Below are 20,781 nucleotides of genomic sequence, written 5' to 3' on the forward strand. Positions count from 1 at the left end.
TTTTGTCCATTAAAATATCAACTTGATCAGAAATAGTGTAGACAATGTAAATAACTATTGTAGCTGATTGGCATATCTACAGTTGAAGTCGGAAGTTCACATACGCCTTAGCCCAATACATTTCAACTCCGTTTTCAAAAATTCCTGACTTTTAATCCGAGTAAAAATTCCCTGACTGGTCATTTAGGATCCCCACTATATTTTAAGAATGTGAAATGTCAGCATAATCAAGCTCTTAGATTTAATTCCTTTCATCACATTCCCAGTGGGTCAGAAGTTTACATACACTCAATTAGTGTTTGGTAGCATTGCCTTTAAATTGTTTAAGTTGTGTCAAACATTTTGGGTAGCCTTCCACAAGCTTCCCACAATAAGTTGGGTGAATTTTGGCCCATTCCTCCTGACAGAACTGTTGTAACAGAGTCCGGTTTGTAGGCTTACTTGCTCGCACAGGCTTTTTCAGTTCTGCCCACAGATGTTCTATAAGTTTGAAGTCAGTCCAATAACTTGACTTCGTTGTCCTTAAGCCATTTTGCCACAACTTTGGACGTATGCTTGGGGTCATTGTCCAGTTGGAAGTTGCGATCAAGCATATATAGGACTCATTTTACTGTGGATATAGATACTTTGTGCACGTTTCCTCCAGCATCTTCACAAGGTTCTTTGCTGCTGTTCTGGGATTGATTTGCACTTTTTGCACCAAAGTACGCTCATCTCTTGGACACAGAATGTGTCTCCTTCCTGAGTCGTATGATGGCTGCGTGGTCCCATGGTGTTTATACTTGCGTACTATTGTTTGCACAGTCACCTTACTGTAAGTAAACTTCTGACCCACTGCAATTGTGATACAGTGAATTATAAGTGAAATAATCTATTAGAAACATTTGTTGGAAAAAATACTTGTGTCATGCACACAGATGTCCTAACCGACTTGCCAAAACTATCGTTTGTTAACAAGAAATTTGTGGAGTGGTTGAAAAACGAGTTTTATTGACTCCAACCTAAGTGTATATAAACTTACGACTTCAACTGTACATAGTTGTACAGAGGCCCATTATCAGCAATATAACTCCTGTGTTCCAATGGCACGTTGTTAGCTAATTCAAATGTATAATTTTAAAAGGCTAATTGATCATTAGAAAATCCTTTTGCAATTACGTTAGCACAGCTGAAAACTGTTCTGATTAAAGAAGCAATAAAACTGGCCTTTAGACTAGTTGGGTATCTGGAGCATCAGCATTTGTGGGTTCGTTTACAGGCTCAAAATGGCCAGAAACAAATAACTTTTTTCTAAAAACTCGTCAGCCTATTCTAGTTCTGAGAAATTAAGGCTATTCTGTGCGAGAAATTGCCAAGAAACTGAAGATCTCGTACTACTCCACAGAACAGTGCAAACTGGCAATAACCAGAATAGAAAGAGGGGGTGGCCCTGGTGCACAACTGAGCAAGAATACATTAGAGTGTCTAGTTTGAGAAATAGATGCCTCAACTGGCAGCTTCATTAAATAGTACCTGAAAAAAACAGTCTCAACGTCAACAGTGAAGAGGTGACTCCGGGATGCTGGCATTCTAGGCAGAGTTGCAAAGAAATAGCAATATCTGACTGGCCAATAAAAATGTTAAGATGGGCAAAAGAACACAGACACTGGACAGAGGAACTCTGCCTAGAAGGCCAGAATATTCCTTGGGTTTACACCAATCTTACTACTACTGCACTGATCACACAACAGAAGAGGCTGATGCTTACAATTCATTTTTATTGTAAAGTTGTATGATATAAAGCAGAAAGAATTAACATCCAAAGGCCCATTTAGGGCCATGGCAAACTGCCTATCATAGACCCTCTCCCTCTTCCTCCATGGTGTCCTCCAGAAGCTCATGAAAGCAATGCTGTCAATCCACATGGAAGCAGAACATAGAGTGCTCCTGTAAAACAATTATTCCGTCAGGAATTAATCAAACAGTCATTGAACGAATGGGATTCACAGTAATACAATTTGTCTGAGAAATGTCAATCATGAACCCCAGTTGTGGAGCCCCTATCCTCTCATCACAAGCCCAAGCACTTACCTCACCTGCTCTTCTGTGTTTTCCTCTTCCTGCCTCCCTCCCTTTCATCCTTTCCTATTGATGCTTCAACAGATAAAGAGACCTCATATGCCACAATCTGTTTCGGGAAAAAACATCTGAAAGCCCACTCACTTGAGGTGAATAATCACATGAGATCAGGAATTGTAGTGGTTGGGTTGAAAGACATTACCTAAACATACTTCTATCAACACTAATACAGTTGTCTACAGAGAACAGGCTTTGATAGTAAACACTTACCTAATGAAGTCATCCAGCTGTGCTCCTCCTCCAACCCTCCCATCCTTTCCAATTGATGCTTCAACAGATGTTTCTTTGGCTGCTCTTTTCATCTATCTCAGACTTGAACAGGCTTAGAAAGAGGACAAAAGGAAGCCAAAGCAACTTTAAAAGAGAAGTAGAAGAGGCAGACTTCTTTTCTTTTTGACGTCTGTTGGCTATTTTTCCTGTGCTCTTGGTCTTCTCCTTTTCTGCTAATCCTTAGTTATTTAAATAGTTATTTTGGCCATATGTCCATCAGAATTCTAGTTCAATCTCCTCTCTATTATTCTTCTAAAGTGTTTTCACCTCTTTTCTCTGGGTCTCTGTTTATCTTGCCTCCCCCTTGTGTTTTCCATAACTTTCTTTCGATCCACTCAGCTCTTCTTTACTGCTAATCTCATTTACCTTTTATCCCATGGTCCTTCCTGATTCTGTCCATCAGAACTTGAATTCTATATCTCCTACTTCCCTCCTGATAAACCACTCTGGTCTCTCTTCCTCCTCTCTCATGTTTCCTCCTCTTCACCCTCATGCCTGGCTTCCTTATAATTTGTTCCTCCTTTTACTTATTTTCTCATTTTTTTGTTTGTTTTTTTCTCTTAAAAAAAACTCTGTTGTTTATTTACATGTATCAACATACCTAGGAGCATTGACTTGTACATTTCTTCTTTTGTCTGCTCCCTTTCTTTTGTCATCTACTCAAAAGTTGTCGATGCCTCGTCCGCCTCTTTCTTCTGCTTCTTCCTTGTTCTCCTCTTTGCAGACTGTGCGTGAGCGGTCTCTGGACGCTGCTCTCTCTCTTCCCTCCGCACAGAGGCGTCAGATGTAGACGCTGTGACCTCGTATGCCACCACCTGTTTTGCTCTCTGTGTCTGTCCTTTTTTCTGACACAGCGCACGCCTCTTTTCTCTTTCAATCTGTGCATTCCTCTCTTCTCTCTCATACAGTTTCTCCATCTCCATCTTGAACCTGGCCTCGTGATCTTTTATTCTTTGAAGCTCTGCTCTCTTCTTATCCTCGTCCCGTATCCTTGTCTGCCTTTTCTGTTCCTCCTTCTCTTGTTCCTGTTGTATCTTCAATCTCCTTTTCTGTTCCTCTTTCCTCCTCTTCTCTTCTTTCTTTCGTGCCTTTTGCTGCATCTCCAACACCTTCATTCTCTCCTTTCCCCTGTTCCTCTCCTCCTCCATCCTCTGTTTCTCCATCTTTTTCTCTTCCTCTGCCCTCTTTTTCTCTTCTTTTGCACGGGCCTTCTGTTGCATCTCCTGCTGCTTTCTTTCTTTTTTCTCCCTCTTTTTCTCTTGCTCTTGTCTCTTTTTCTCATGTTCGATCTTTAGTTTCATCTCTGCCTTCTCCCTTTTCCTCTGCTCCTCTAACTTGTTTTTTTCCATATTTTCTGTCCTTTTCCTTTCCTCCTCATTCAATTTCTTCTGTCTCTTTTCCCACTTTTTGAGCTCTTCGTCCCTGGCTTTTTCCTTCCTCCTTTCAATCTTCATCATCTCTTCATTTCTCTTAGCCTCATACTTGAAATATTTGATCCTGTCTGCGTAGCTCATGGCATTAAGTTCTTCTATCCCTCGGCTCGCCATCATAGACATTGCATTGGCGGTTGCAAATCTCCCTTCCCTTTTACCACTATCAATCTCCTTCCTGTCCCTCTTACCATAAGGATCCCTGTGTAGACATCTCTGCTGTTGTCCACTCATGCTCTCCTCACTTTCACTACTCCCCTCCTGACTTGTGTCCTCACTCACACTCTGAGACACGTCATCCTCAGACGAGCACGAGGGAGTCACAGCATTCTCAGTGATGACGCGAAGCGCCTTGATGTAGTCAGCTTCTGTGTTCACTCTGTGAGCGAGCGGGCACAGCTCCTCGTAAATGGATTTCCATGTGAGTGACTCCTCACAAACATCGTCAGGCAGGTATAGATCAGATGATTGCCTCTTGAGCACATTCACAACCTCTGCCAGGTCCTGCTGGGTGTCCCCCTGAGTGTCCTCTCGGGCGGCCACTGGCGTGGCCTCTGGGCTGTCCGGGCGCTCGGGGGCTGTGGCAGGGATATTAGATTGTTTTACTGCAGAGGAGCAGGAGGCCTCACTGTCATCGTTCTTGTCATCGCTGTTTGCCATTTTCTTCAGAATCTCTTCCTTTCTCTTTTGGGCCATCCTCTCTTTCAGCTGTGCTTTATACATGCTTGCAATTTCTGCTCCTCTCCGTTGAACTTCCTCAGACAATTCCTCAGACGATGCAGTCTCTTGCCTCTTAACCTCATCCTTGACCTTTGCCTGGCCAGTCAATGGGGACCTGGGGTGGACCTGCGGATGGGTCTGTCTCATCCGGGCAGGATGGCCGGGAGCCAGGAGGTGGGATGGGACAGCAAATCGGTGTGAAGCGTGTGGGTGTGACGTCTTGGACGGAGAATGAGGCCATTTATCAGGGGAGGTGCAGCTCTGTGTGTCCAGAGGGGGAAAGATTGAGTGTTTCTTAGGTGGGTCCTTCTGGGTGCCGGCAGCATGCTGGTCAGGCTCCGATTGGCTGTTGGCGAGGTACCTGTGGTGGTTGTACCAGGGGAAAGCTGGCAGTGTCGGGGAGACGGGACAAATAATGGAAGAGGTGGAGCGCTGCTTGATCACCCCTTTATCCACCCCAATCTGTATGATGACAGACACACTTTTATTACTTAATAGCTTGATGGTTATTGTTATTACTATCTTAAAACAATTACATGTGTATGGGTAATAAATATCATAGAGAAAACACGTTTTATTACTGTATATTAGCCTATTAGGAAAATGGGAAGGTCCACACTTTTGGAATCATTCCAATTCAGAAATTCTTCCATTCCTTTACAACTTTATTCTAAGAATGCAGACCATCCTGAGAATACTACCAGTGCAGAATGCAGACCTTCCTCAGAATACTATCAGTGCAGAATGCAGACCTTCCTCAGAATACTATCAGTGCAGAATGCAGACCTTCCCAAAAATACTACCAGTGCAGAACACATACCTTCTTCAGAATACTATCAGTGCAGAATGCATACCTTCCTCAGAATACTACCAGTGCAGAACACAGGCCTTCCTCAGAATACTACCAGTGCAGAATGCAGACCTTCCTCAGAATACTTCCAGTGCAGAATGCAGACCTTCCTCAGAATACTACCAGTGCAGAATGCAGACCTTCCCAAGAATACTACCAGTGCAGAACACAGGCCTTCCTCAGAATACTTCCAGTGCAGAATGCAGACCTTCCTCAGAATACTATCAGTGCAGAACACAGGCCTTCCTCAGAATACTACCAGTGCAGAATGCAGACCTTCCCAAAAATACTACCAGTGCAGAACACAGGCCTTCCTCAGAATACTATCAGTGCAGAATGCAGACCTTCCTCAGAATACTATCAGTGCAGAACACAGGCCTTCCTCAGAATACTACCAGTGCAGAATGCAGACCTTCCCAAAAATACTACCAGTGCAGAACACAGGCCTTCCTCAGAATACTACCAGTGCAGAATGCAGACCTTCCTCAGAATACTACCAGTGCAGAATGCAGACCTTCCTCAGAATACTTCCAGTGTGCAGTTCTTTTTCTTGCCTTCTTATTTCACTATTCTATCTATTTATATCTCATTTCTGTGTATCAGGATTGGGAACATCTAAAGCAACTACAGTATATCTACTTATATGAAAGTCTGATTAAAGAAAACGGCTCGTTACCTCCTCCAAGAGTTGGTGCAGCCTAAATATTTCTCCATACAGCGCCTTAATCTCCCTCATGTTTCCTCGCTCAGTTCTCCATGTCTCTCTAGCCAATCTCCAATGGGCGAGGTCAAGGTCATGGATATCCTCCCGCATGCCTAGTTCAACCTGGGTTCCCTTCTCATTTAGCCTCTTCTTTTTCCTCTTCTTCTGGATTGAATCGGTGTTCTCCTTGTCCTGCCTACACACCTTTGGGGCAGTAGGGATATTGAGAATAGAACATGGTATATTTTATTTTACTCATTGGATTATTATGTGCCTTCCATTGTATTTCATTATTATAGAATATCAATAAGGTATAACGTTGACACTAGATCAAGCCGTAGTTTGTACAAAGTTTACACTGATTGGCCATACATGATTAGTCTGGACCACTTCAGTGGGTCGTAGATTTAGCCTGCAGATGGGACTTACATTAAGGCTGGGGAGTTGTGAGGAGTTGTGAGGCTGGTGTGTTCTGGGCCTGTGGAGTTCAGTAGTTCCTGTGCAGAAATCATCCTGTGCAGTCCGATTTGCCCATGGCTAGAAATGAAAATGATGACAAACATGCAGTCGGAAATGAGGTTATCATGATACAAGCTTGTTATTTTCAATCTTAGAAAAGCTCATAGCCTATATGTCAAAGTGATGATTTTAAATCACTGGAGTTTTGACTATGAGGGTGGTGAGAGAAAATATATTCTAACCATTCTTATGATGAGCCTTGGAAAGGAGAACTTTCCCATAGTTCCTTCAATTACAGTAATCCTGAAAAAAATACAATATGGCTTAAAAATATGATTATATTATTCAAATCATCTAAATTAAATTGTGCCACAAAGTAGGCCTGTTTTTTTTAACTAAATCACAAGTGGTCACAACTACTTACCACCAAAATAACCATCCAAAATATAGCAATGATTTTGATCCCGAATTGAACTTGTAAGTGTTGCTGTAATATGGCAAGTCATTTAGGCTGTCATCATACCAGAATACAATCATTTATGACATCACAATTGTGATGTAATGTGGTGCCATGGGAAGCCACACCCACCATGACAGACAACAAATCACCAGAGCCACATAGGCCTATTAACCAATTAATCCACTTCTATGTTTGAAATACAGTATATTTAGTACTAGTAAGCTCATAAACATAGTAAAAACCACACTGTAGCAATGTGTATCACTTCACAGCTACTGTTCATGATGCATCATGAGTGGCTGTCCTCTGATGGGACCCTATTCCCTACATTGTAACTCTTCAGAATGTGGCAGAGTATGAAAACCTTTGCACTGTCTCTGATGCAGGTGTTTTTTTCTCCCACTCATTATGACATCACTGTGGACATTTTGCCTGAGTTTGGCATCTCTGGGGATAATATGCTGTGTGCAGACCACTTTCACACATATGCACTAGTGAAATCATTGTATTTCCTCCTGCATTAATGTATAATTGCAACATTACAGAATTTCTACAATTGTGCGTCGTCCTATGGGACTCCCAGTGCTTTAGACAGCTGCACCACTCGGAAGGCCAATATAAACGCATCTTCAAAGAATTTACTGAGTTACAGTCCATATATAGGTCAATTGAAATTAATTAATTAGACCCTAATCTATGGATTTCACATGACTGTACAGGGGTGCATCCATTGGGTGGGCCTTGGAGGGCTCACCCACTTGCAGCCAGGCCCAGCCAATCAGAATGAGTTTGTCCCCACAAAAAGGCATTATTATATGCAAATACTTGTCAGCCTCCCTCCCAGCGTGGCTACAAATTCTCTAAAAGGATGTTCGAGGCACATGGTTGAAAAATTAAGATTCAATTATCTAGCAACAGCTCTGGTGGACATTGCTGCAGTCATTATGCCAATTGCACACTCCCTCAAAACTTGAGGCATCTGTGGCATTGTATTGTGACACAACTGCACATTTTAGGGGCTTTTTATTGTCCCCAGTACAATGTGCCCCTGTGTAATGACCATGCTATTTAATCAGCTTCTTGATATGCCACACCTGTCAGGTGGATGGATTACCTTGGCAAAGGAGAAATGCTCACTAACAGCGATGTAGACAAATTTGTGCACAAAATGAGAAAATACGCTTTTTTTGCATATGAAACATTTGAGAGGTTTTATTTCATCTCATGAAACACGGGACAAACACTTTACATGTTGTGTGTATATTTTTGTTCAGTGTACATTTCCAAGGCAACAAATCCTCTAAAACTAACCTTCTCTGGGGTAGGCTAACTCTGAGCTTTCTCATGTATCCTGAATGAATTGTCTGATTTGCGAGTTAAGGACCAATGAAATCAGATCGATAGGAGTGGGGGAAAAGGGGGCTTGTGCATTGATAAGCACCTCCAAATAAGTTAACAATAGGTAATAAAATATGTCACTTTTGCCCATAAGATGGCTCTAATTTGGACTATTTTCAAATAGCCTGATGAAATTTACAATAACTTTTCTAGAGTAAAAACATCCCCATACATAGGTTCAGTTTGCTCCAAGCAGAACTGGGCTAGGCGATGCAAACTTCTGTGCTCACACTCCCTAAAGACCTTCGCTTGAAAAACTAGAAGAAAGAGGCAATATTACTGTTTGTCTCTCTTGAGCCACCGTAGTAACAATATAGCCAGAAACACTTCCTCAAAATAGATACATCAAGACATCTGTATTTAATTATTTTCGTTTTTGCAGAGGAGGTCTTAGTCGTGCAATTACACATCCGTTTAGTGCAGTAATTCTCAAGTGAATGATAGCAAACACTTCATTGAAGAATCCCGTCCATAGTTCCCACCCCTACTGTAAACCAATCACTGATGAAGGGGTGTAGACTTTGACTACTAAACTTCCACTTGCCTCAACAAAAAAACTGGTACATGCGAACAGTTGAAAATAACCTACCAAACACCAAAATGAACAAAAACTTCACCAAATGTATAAGCTTAAAGTGTTTTGACTGGGAAGCATGTGACAGCCTTTTACGGAAGGTGGACGAGCAAAATCCACCATCGTAGTACGGATGATGCCTGAGCTGGAATGTGAAGCTAACTGAAGCTGGCTAGATTTAAAAGACCCTGGGTAGATCTAGCTTGCTTCTTGGTATACCACTCTGGGAACACCTTGGACTTACGACATGGGCTCTATGCTACATTATGGACAGTACTATTCACTGCTCTATACTATGGATGCACATTACCACTGTCTATACTGCACTATACATGAACACTAACACTGTCTACACGGTTTCCCACAGCAGATATTTATTTTCTGTCAATGGGGAGCCCACCATCATAGCCAAGATCCACAACAAGATATCAGAGATGGGCCAGAGAACACACAGGATTGAACTAAACATCCAGGAAGTCTGACCCCTCTACAACTGTGGCTGTATGACATGCCATACTCTTTTTGAACAGACGGCATCAGATACATGGCCTACACATACTAAGACAGGGGAGCGCTGTTCTGCCTTCTCAGATGCTTTATCTGCAGTTGATGTGTCTTTCTGTCAATAGTGTTTAACTGCAGCCCACATTTCGGGGTGTCCCTGCATGAGGGCATTCCTGCACCTGCTACATTATGCACAGTACTGTTCACTATATACTATGGATGCACATTAACACTGTCTATAATGCACAATCTGTTGTTGAGGTTGATGACTTAAAAACAAGTGCTCCCACCTGCATCTGTTCTGGTGACACAGGAGTTTGAAGTGGAGGGAGTACAGGGCTTAGTATGTCCCTCAAGGAGGCTAAAAAAAGATTTTGACTTGGAAAAGTTGAATATTTTCAGGAGTCAGGTAATTGTTTAAGGGAGGAGGATTGGAGGGAAAGATAGAGCAGGTTGAAAAGACTGAGGGAGGCAGAGGATGGGTTTGTATCTGTTGAAGATAGCAATGACAAGGGAGAGGGAATGTCGAGGAAGATTGGTATCAAGTTGAAACAAAGTGGGCCGGACACCAGTTTGAGTTCTGGAGGTGAAATGGAAGGGGCAGAAGGTATTGTGAGGAGTTTGGAGCCCAAGCCTTCCATTGATGGGCATGGCTATGATAAAGATATGATTGGTTCAGTGGGAGTAAGATTTTTGAAGAAGGTGGAACCATGGTCGGTTCCAAGTTGGGTGGAAAAGATGGTGGGTGCCATTGAGTCGGTGAAGGTAACCCTAAGTGGACGTGTCTGGTGCGAGAGAAGCAGGTTGAGGTGGCCAGGGTCATTGTAGTGAAGAACATGTTGTATGCAGAGGAAGTGGAGGGTGGATCAAGGGTGAGGGATTCTGAGAGGATCCCTGTGAATAGTAGATCTTTGCCAGAACAGAGGGATAGGCCAATGAGTGATATATGTTTCAGTGAGTTTGGCTTAGCATTCATAGCCATTGTTATCTGCTGTACTGCAGAGATGATACGTAAGTCATATAAAATAGATGTTGTGGTGGCAGCTGCAGAGAAGTACTTGGGGGTATGAGATTAGATTTCAGAAGAGTTACAGGGTGTGTTGAGTTGTAGTGTCCCGTCCTCTCGGGTCGTTGGCCTGGGGTAGGATAAGATAGGGTTAAAGTAGTGGAATAAGGTGATGGGTTTTAATGAGTGTAGGGTTAGTTAGAAGGGTCATTAAATATATATATATATTTATTTTTTCACATTTCCCCTTTCCAATTTTGTATCAGAAAGGTAATGGATTCATACAATAGTTCAGTAGAGGGCGATAATGCAACATATTGGATGCCAACTGTCTTTAAACCTCACAGAAGCAGAAGAAGAAGACGAAGAATGCACCTGTTCTTTTGTGATTGCTGCCCTGCCCACTATTTAACTGGAAGGAGAGCTATTCCACACAATTGTTTATGCGTTTTCTATGGTTGTTTTTTTTCCAAATCTTGGGGGACAATTGTTGTTGCAACATGGTTTGGTTTCTGATTCTCATCTGGTTTGTCCAAGGTAGGACCAGTCATTTTGGCTATGTGACATCCTGTTCTTGAGTGTTTTCCGTTTGAGGTAGGCGTGGCCGGCCCCATTGCGGACGCCAATTGGTTCATCATGTTGTTATCTAACATGTATTATGTTCCCCTTGTGTATTTCAGTGGGCAGTGTTCCCATCACCAATTTCACAAATGCTACTACTTCAAATGCTACTTTCCCTGCCACAGGTAGGCAGGCCTGCATTTGGGACCAGTCATTTTGTTAGGTGACAGGCTGAAAACTAGGCCTGTTTTCCATGTATATTTAATGTAGGCCAGCCCCACTGCAAAACTGTTCTGTTCCTCTTTATAATATTTTCTTTCTGTATTTCAGTGGACAATTCTACATACACCAACAATTCTACAAATATGACTTTCACTGCCACAGGTAGGTTTCTACTGTGATTCTAAAGTCAATCACTTTGGCTGATGGGGCCTAAAGAAACAATTAAATCTGTCTTCAAGTTTATGGCCTGTCTATCAATAAACATAATGATATTACAAAATAAGTTTGTTCACAATTTCTTTTAGGTTCTACTGCCTCAATGGGGACACGCCACAGACTAAATGATTGGGTTAAAACGCCTGAAACCAGAGAAGGTAACGCATTCATTAGATGAAGCGCACAATCCTGGACCTCTACTATGAGGTCTGGACTTTAATGGCACTGGAGGTAGTGACTTGTAACTAGTAGATGTCATGTCAGTGTTTCAGACCATCTCTCTCTGTTACAGAGGACTTACAGTTCGACCTTGCTATCATGGAGGGAGACATTCTGGTTTCAGTGAGTCTGTTACCCCTGCTTTCTGTCCTGTTACTGCATCTTTTAGGCTGATGAATCTAATTGATACCACCTTCTGATTTACACATTCTGAATCTAATGACTCCAAAATCATTCAAGCCAGATTGTTGAACAGAATTACATTTGAACGTGCTCTACCGGTTGTCCATGGTGTTTGTCCTTCAGATGGTTGCAATTTGAGCCAATATATCCACAGGAAAATATACAATGCATGCATAATAACTGAAGTGCCAGGTGATAGAAATTCCAACTTCAGTACCGCCACTCTAAAGTTGTTTTAACAGTACTTTCCTGTGGATATTTTTAACCATCTGAAGGATCGACACCACGGACCACCAGTAGAGTAAGTTTCAATGTCATTTTATTTAACATTCTGTCTTGTTTATTTTTATTTCACCTTTATTTAACCAGGTAGGCTAGTTGAGAACAAGTTCTCATTTGCAACTGCGACCTGGCCAAGATAAGGCATAGCAGTGTGAACAGACAACACAGAGTTACACATGGAGTAAACAATTAACAAGTCAATAACACAGTAGAAAAAAGGGGAGTCTATATATACATTGTGTGCAAAAGGCATGAGAAGGTAGGCAAATAATTACAATTATGCAGATTAACACTGGAGTGATAAATGATCAGATGGTTATGAACAGGTAGAGATATTGGTGTGCAAAAGAGCAGAAAAATAAATAAATAAAAACAGTATGGGGATGAGGTAGGTGAAAATGGGTGGGCTATTTACAGCTGCAGCTGCAGCGATCGGTTAGCTGCTCAGATAGCAGATGTTTGAAGTTGGTGAGGGAGATAAAAGTCTCCAACTTCAGCGATTTTTGCAATTCGTTCCAGTCACAGGCAGCAGAGAACTGGAACGAAAGGCGGCCAAATGAGGTGTTGGCTTTAGGGATGATCAGTGAGATACACCTGCTGGAGCGCGTGCTACGGATGGGTGTTGCCATCGTAACCAGTGAACTGAGATAAGGCGGAGCTTTACCTAGCATGGACTTGTAGATGACCTGGAGCCAGTGGGTCTGGCGACGAATATGTAGCGAGGGCCAGCCGACTAGAGCATACAAGTCGCAGTGGTGGGTGGTATAAGGTGCTTTAGTGACAAAACGGATGGCACTGTGATAAACTACATCCAGTTTGCTGAGTAGAGTGTTGGAAGCAATTTTGTAGATGACATCGCCGAAGTCGAGGATCGGTAGGATAGTCAGTTTTACTAGGGTAAGTTTGGCGGCGTGAGTGAAGGAGGCTTTGTTGCGGAATAGAAAGCCGACTCTTGATTTGATTTTCGATTGGAGATGTTTGATATGGGTCTGGAAGGAGAGTTTAGAGTCTAGCCAGACACCTAGGTACTTATAGATGTCCACATATTCAAGGTCGGAACCATCCAGGGTGGTGATGCTGGTCAGGCGTGCGGGTGCAGGCAGCGAACGGTTGAAAAGCATGCATTTGGTTTTACTAGCGTTTAAGAGCAGTTGGAGGCCACGGAAGGAGTGCTGTATGGCATTGAAGCTCGTTTGGAGGTTAGATAGCACAGTGTCCAAGGACGGGCCGGAAGTATATAGAATGGTGTCTGCGTAGAGGTGGATCAGGGAATCGCCCGCAGCATGAGAAACATCATTGATATATACAGAGAAAAGAGTCGGCCCGAGAATTGAACCCTGTGGCACCCCCATAGAGACTGCCAGAGGACCGGACAGCATGCCCTCCGATTTGACACACTGAACTCTGTCTGCAAAGTAATTGGTGAACCAGGCAAGGCAGTCATCCGAAAAACCGAGGCTACTGAGTCTGCCGATAAGAATACGGTGATTGACAGAGTCGAAAGCCTTGGCAAGGTCTATGAAGACGGCTGCACAGTACTGTCTTTTATCGATGGCGGTTATGATATCGTTTAGTACCTTGAGCGTGGCTGAGGTACACCCGTGACCGGCTCGGAAACCAGATTGCACAGCGGAGAAGGTACGGTGGGATTCAAGATGGTCAGTGACCTGTTTGTTGACTTGGCTTTCGAAGACCTTAGATAGGCAGGGCAGGATGGATATAGGTCTGTAACAGTTTGGGTCCAGGGTGTCACCCCCTTTGAAGAGGGGGATGACTGCGGCAGCTTTCCAATCCTTGGGGATCTCAGACGATATGAAAGAGGTTGAACAGGCTGGTAATAGGGGTTGCGACAATGGCGGCGGATAGTTTCAGGAATAGAGGGTCCAGATTGTCAAGCCCAGCTGATTTGTACGGGTCCAGGTTTTGCAGCTCTTTCAGAACATCTGCTATCTGGATTTGGGTAAAGGAGAACCTGGAGAGGCTTGGGCGAGTAGCTGCGGGGGGGGGGGGGGGAGCTGTTGGCCGAGGTTGGAGTAGCCAGGCGGAAGGCATGGCCAGCCGTTGAGAAATGCTTGTTGAAGTTTTCGATAATCATGGATTTATCGGTGGTGACCGTGTTACCTAGCCTCAGTGCAGTGGGCAGCTGGGAGGAGGTGCTCTTGTTCTCCATGGACTTCAGTGTCCCAGAACTTTTTGGAGTTGGAGCTACAGGATGCAAACTTCTGCCTGAAGAAGTTGGCTTTAGCTTTCCTGACTGACTGTGTGTATTGGTTCCTGACTTCCCTGAACAGTTGCATATCGCGGGGACTATTCGATGTTAGTGCAGTCCGCCACAGGATGTTTTTGTGCTGGTCGAGGGCAGTAAGGTCTGGAGTGAACCAGGGGCTATATCTGTTCTTAGTTCTGCATTTTTTGAACGGAGCATGCTTATCTAAAATGGTGAGGAAGTTACTTTTAAAGAAAGACCAGGCATCCTCAACTGACGGGATGAGGTCAATGTCCTTCCAGGATACCCGGGCCAGGTCGATTAGAAAGGCCTGCTCACAGAAGTGTTTTAGGGAGCGTTTGACAGTGATGAGGGGTGGTCGTTTGACTGCGGCTCCGTAGCGGATACAGGCAATGAGGCAGTGATCGCTGAGATCCTGGTTGTAGACAGCGGAAGTGTATTTGGAGGGCCAGTTGGTCAGGATGACGTCAATGAGGGTGCCCTTGTTTACAGAGTTAGGGTTGTACCTGGTGGGTTCCTTGATGATTTGAGTGAGATTGAGGGCATCTAGCTTAGATTGTAGGACTGCCGGGGTGTTAAGCATATCCCAGTTTAGGTCACCTAACAGAACAAACTCTGAAGCTAGATGGGGGGCGATCAATTCACAAATGGTGTCCAGGGCACAGCTGGGAGCTGAGGGGGGTCGGTAGCAGGCGGCAACAGTGAGAGACTTATTTCTGGAGAGTAATTTTCAAAATTAGTAGTTCGAACTGTTTGGGTATGGACCTGGAAAGTATGACATTACTTTGCAGGCTATCTCTGCAGTAGACTGCAACTCCTCCCCCTTTGGCAGTTCTATCTTGACGGAAGATGTTATAGTTGGGTATGGAAATCTCAGAATTTTTGGTGGCCTTCCTGAGCCAGGATTCAGACACGGCAAGGACATCAGGGTTAGCAGAGTGTGCTTGTAAAGAAACCTTAAATGATTTTGCAGTCATTAATTTCAGTCTGTGTATACCAGAAGCTGGTACAGTGCCTTCTGAAAGCATCATACCCCTTGACTTATTTCACATTTTGTTACAGCCTGAATTCAAAATGGATTAAATACAAATTCTAACCCGTCTACACAAAATAACCCATAATGACAGTGAAAATGCTTTAGAAATGTTTGCTAGTTTCTTGAAAATGAAATGCAGAAATATCTCAACTAGTCACATCCCAGAGTCAATACTTTGTAGAAGCACCTTTGGCAGCGACTACACCTGTGAGTTTCTCTGGGTAAGTCTAAGAGCTTTCCACATCTGGATTGTGTAACTTCTCAATCTAATCAAAATTATTCAAGCTGTCAAATTGGTTGTTGATCACTACTAAACAACCATGTTCAGGTCCTGCAGTAGATTTGTCAAAACTGTAACTTGGCCACTCGGGAACATTCTGTCTTCTTGGTAAGAAACTCCAGTGCCGATTTTCCCTTGTGTTTTAGGTTATTGTCCTGCAGAAAGGTGAATTGTGCTCCCAGTGTCTGGTAGAAAGCAGACTAAACCAGGATTTCCTCTAGGATCTTGCTTGTGCTTAGCTCATAACGTTTCTTTTTTATCCTGACACTCCCCAGTCCGCTATGATTACAAGCATACCCATAACATGATGCATCCACCACAATGCTTGAAAATATGAAGTGGTACTCAGTAATCTTTTGGTTTTGCCTGTCATTACACTTTGTATTCAGGACCAAAAGATAATTGCTTTGCCACATTTTCTGCAGTATTACTTTAGTGCCTTGATGTCAACAGGATGCATGTTTTGGAATAATTGTATTCTGTACAGGCTTCATTTTCACTGTCAATCAGGTTAGTATTGTAGAGTAACTAAAATGTTATTTGGTTCTCTTATCACAGCCATTAAAGTCTAACTGTTTTATAGTCCCTATTGGGCTCATGGTGAAATCCCTGAGCGGTTTCCTCCTTCTCTGGCAACTGACTTAAGAAAGACGACCTGTATCTTTTGTATGGACTGGGTGTATTGAAACACCATCCAAAGTGTAACTTCACCACGCTCGAAGGGATCTTCAATGTCTGCCTTTTTTTACCCATCTACCAATAGGTGCCTTGTGCAAGTTGTTGAAACCAACAGGACGTTGTAGTTAAATCTGTTTGAAATGCACTGCTTGTTTGAGACCTTACAATTATCTGTATGTGTGGGTTACAGAGATCAGGTAGTCATTCAAAATTCATGTAAACACTATTGCACAGTAAGTCATGCAAATAATATTTGTGTGTCGGCAAGTGACGACAATCTCAATTTAAATCGTAGTGGCACGGTTTTAGTTGATTTGAATTTTCTTCTAAAAGATCTTAAAATAGATATAGTTTACAAAACATTAGGAACACTTAATATTGAGTTGCACCCCCCTTTGCCCTCAAAAGCCTCAATTCGTTAGGGCATGGACTCTTCCACAGGAATGCTGGCCCCATGATGTCCTCAATGCTTCCCACCATTGTGCCCAGTTGGCTGGTAGTGGATCTCTCGTTCCATCTCATCCCACAGATGCTTAATTGGATTGAAATCTGGTGACTGGGCAGGCCACTGCACTAAGCTGAATTCACTGTCATTTTTGTGGAACAATCCTAGCCTTGTGGCTTGGGGCATTATCCTGCTGAAAAAATAAATTCAGATGGATACACTGCTGCCATGAAGGGATGCACCTGATTTTCAATTGTTAAGACATTCAAACGTTGCGGAACTTTTATCCAACGTGTGCCATGAAAAGGCACCCCACAGCATCACTCCACCACTGCCACTCTCTAGCCTGCAATGTTGACAAACATCATGATGGCTGCATGTGGTTTTCTTCATACCCTAGTCCTCCCATCAGTGTGAAATTGCAACAAAAAAAACGGGATTCATCAGACCAGACGTTTTTCCAAATCTCCTGTGTGCAGTGTTTCCTTAGTCCACTGCAACATGTTTTTTGCTGAAAGAAGTGGTACTCTGTAAGGTTGTCGGCTGCCATACCCCATTTGTGTCAAGATTCTACGAGTTGAGCATTCTTTGGGCACGAATGTTTTACTGGACGGTCAATTGAATATAACTGTAGCCCGTCTGTTGCTCTGCACAATTCGTGTCACCCATTTTCGACCACTGGACTGCCATTGGCTGGATGTCCTTTGGGTGCTGGACCATTCTTCACACACATTGGAAACTGAGTGTGAAATACCCAGCAACATTGCAGTTCTTGACACACTCAACTGGTGAGCCTGGTACCTACCATACCCTGATCAAAGGTACTTCAATATTTTGTCCTGCCTATTCACCCTCTGAATGGCATATATACATGATCCATGTCGCAAGGCTTAACAATCCTCCTTTAACCGGTCTCTTCATATACACTGAACAGGTGACCTCTGTAAGGATCATAGCATACACCTGGTCAGTCTGTCATGGAAAGTACACTGTATATTGCTCCTTTATTTCTACATACTTAGTCTGGTTTTAGTCATTTAAGTTAATACTGAAATAGTTTTACCATTTTAGAATTTAAAAACATTCATAGGGGAAATGCAGAAATAACAATTGAATTAATCGGAGGCCTATGCTGTCTCGCGACAGCTGGATTTAAGATTAGGTGTTTTGTCCTACAGGAAGACCGATTAGCTGTGAAGTCACTTTGGCCTGAGAAAGATGGCGTCACTTCTATCCCCTACAAGGTCAACGATTATCTGGGTGAGTGTCGAATACAGTAGGAGAGATGAACATTAACACTAGATGTTTTCTAATACAGTGAGAATAATATGCACCGTCTAATGGTAGATTGTCTCTGATCCACACAGTGGACAGAAAGGTAACTATACTAGCAGCGTTCAAGATGATTTCAGACCAGACGTGTATCCTCTTCCACGAATACACCAATGAGATTAACTACATAGACATCATCTCTGGGACAGGGTGAGTCCAAAGTGGGCACATTAACACATTCTCTCCTTCCCAGCAGTTTACAGTTAACTCACAACCTCTCCTTCCTTTTTCCTGTGTTCAATCCTTTATTTTTCTCTCTTCCTGTCATATCCCCTCTCTCTCCTCCTTCTCTCACCTTTCTCTTTCTTCCCTTAACTCTAGCTGTGCGTCGTATGTAGGTTTTCAGGGCGGGGCCCAGTCTCTGTACTTCGGTAGAGCCTGTAACGTGGGGAACCTGTGCCATGAGCTGATGCATGCCCTGGGCCTGCACCACGAGCACACACGGCCAGACCGTGACCAATACGTCACCATACAGTGGGACAACGTGGTCCCAGGTTACTCACACCAACACAACATACTAAACCACCTCACTGGCATTACATGTGGATCAGGGGCAGGGCTGGTCAATTTGTCCCCTGAAGAGCTGCAGTGTGTAGGCTTTAGTACTAGCCCAACACTAACATACCTGATTCAGCTTTTTGTGGTCTGAAGACCGTACAGAATAACTAACTATTGACATTTAATATTTTATTAGGTACTGCCTAAGTGTAACGGATGTGAAACGGCTAGCTTAGTTAGCGGTGGTGTGCGCTAAATAGCATTTCAATCGGTGACGCCACTTGCTCTGAGACCTTGAAGTAGTGGTTCCCCTTGCTCTGCAAGGGCCGTGGCTTTTGTGGAGCGATGGGTAACGATGCTTCGTGGGTGTCAGTTGTTGATGTGTGCAGAGGGTCCCTGGTATGGGCGAGGGGACGGTCTAAAGTTATACTGTTACATAAGCAGCAGCTACTCTTCCTGGGCTCCACACACCATGAAACACTACATAACATGAATAGACAGTGCACCACAAGGACAGAACAACATTAGTTTAAAATAAGAATAGTCTTTCATACATTTATGCCTTAATGTTCCATTTATCATGTACTTATTATAACGGAAATACTGCAGCCATTTATTTCCCCACACATTGCAACCCTTTCCTCTACTGTTGAAATTGCTTTGTCTAAGCAGGTCCCGATGTCCTAATATCATAGCAACCTTGAATCCTGATATCCTAATCTCACAGTACCAGTTATGTAAACACCAGAGAATCTTACACCAGTAACCATCAGTGTTCTTCAGTTTGAGACCAATACTATGTATTTCATAGACTAATTTGCAATTATGTAGAATTGAACTGAATTCGTTAACTCCTGTGAATTTCTTCTGGCATGATTGCAGCAACCTTGTTCGCTAAATTTGCCTGACGCGAATAACTCTACATTGTCATCTACAGTTACCACCTATCCTGGTGTAAAATATACCTTTTACAGTTGCCACCCGTAATGGGTATCCTGGGATAACATGTAAGCTCGTTTTGAGGGCAGTTTTGTTACATTACCACCCGCAATGGGTTTCATTAGGTAAGATGAAATATTCATGCCTTGAATCATGTAGAGTTTCCTCCTGCTAGAGGTTCAACTTAATGGTTTTTCCATCTCAACTTGTATACATTTCCATTTTCATTCACCTATATCACATTCACACCCAGCAGTGTCCACCAGTCACATCTGCTTCTTGTAACTCTTTTAACTTCCAGGAAAACAAGAGAACTTTAAGGTGAAGAAAGGAGACACTCAGGACCTGCCCTATGACTACGACTCCATAATGCACTATGGAACGTCAGTCACACTACTCTCCTCCTTATTCCCACTAAAGTCCTAATTTTACTCAACTTGTTTTTAAACTGCTAGCAATGAGTAAATATTAGTTTTACTGTGACTGTACGGTATCCAGCTCCAGTAACATTTCCCTGTGCGTACCAAATGGTTCCCTCTTTACGTCACACTTTTTTTTACCTGGGCTCTGGTCAAACTATGTGCACTATTGGGAATAGGGTGGCATTGTGACGCAGTTCTTGTGTTAAAGTAGCAAGTCCTCTAATCCCCCATTGTTGGGTTTCTCCTGGCAGATACTACTTCTCATCAAACCGGAACCCCACTATTGACGCCACGAAGAGTGGAGTCCAGATTGGACAGAGAAATCACCTGAGCCCCCTGGACATAACGCGCCTTAACAAACTCTATCAATGTGGTAAAGGCATGCGCACACACAGACAGACGGGAAAAATATCAGAATTGGGCTGCCTTTTGTAAATGCAGTCATTATCGCACTGTATTCTAACCATGTTCATGTCCTGTTACAGAATAACAATGCACAGTTTATCACTTATTGCACCATCCAAGAAGATTTCAACACCGCTGCTGTCAACTGAAGATTCCAACACAAATGGCACTGACATTTTAACTTCTCAACAATGAATAAGTTGAACAAGTCCCTTAAAGCTTTCTGATGTATTGTATGTGTGTTCAGCAGCAGGTAGTTTAATTTGTCCTGTGCTCTTGCTGCCTTGAATTAGGCCTATTCCACTGCACTTGTCTTGGAAATAAATCAAATGATCCAGTCAGTG

At 43.1% G+C, this 20,781-nt stretch overlaps 2 protein-coding genes across 2 annotated transcripts; one reads left to right on the forward strand and one right to left on the reverse strand.

Moving 5' to 3' along the window:
* Positions 1-1,602: 1,602 nt before the first annotated feature.
* Positions 1,603-6,607, reverse strand: LOC110519481 (golgin subfamily A member 6-like protein 6). Its single transcript, XM_036976886.1, has 3 exons — positions 6,521-6,607; positions 6,065-6,295; positions 1,603-5,000 (listed from the first exon to the last, which is right to left on the reverse strand). Exons 2-3 carry the CDS (start codon positions 6,200-6,202, stop codon positions 3,045-3,047), a joined length of 2,094 nt encoding a protein of 697 aa, XP_036832781.1. The 5' UTR covers positions 6,203-6,295; positions 6,521-6,607; the 3' UTR covers positions 1,603-3,044.
* A 4,242-nt stretch (positions 6,608-10,849) lies between these two features.
* Positions 10,850-20,781, forward strand: LOC110518158 (low choriolytic enzyme-like). The gene is made up of 11 exons (XM_036976894.1): positions 10,850-11,029; positions 11,173-11,238; positions 11,384-11,437; positions 11,581-11,649; positions 11,784-11,833; positions 18,020-18,101; positions 18,209-18,323; positions 18,495-18,667; positions 19,912-19,993; positions 20,284-20,405; positions 20,518-20,781. The coding sequence occupies exons 1-11, from the start codon at positions 10,936-10,938 to the stop codon at positions 20,520-20,522; spliced, it is 912 nt and encodes a 303-aa protein (XP_036832789.1). The 5' UTR covers positions 10,850-10,935; the 3' UTR covers positions 20,523-20,781.

The sequence above is a fragment of the Oncorhynchus mykiss genome, chromosome 5 (assembly GCF_013265735.2).
Source record: "Oncorhynchus mykiss isolate Arlee chromosome 5, USDA_OmykA_1.1, whole genome shotgun sequence".
NCBI classification, from domain to species: domain Eukaryota; kingdom Metazoa; phylum Chordata; class Actinopteri; order Salmoniformes; family Salmonidae; genus Oncorhynchus; species Oncorhynchus mykiss.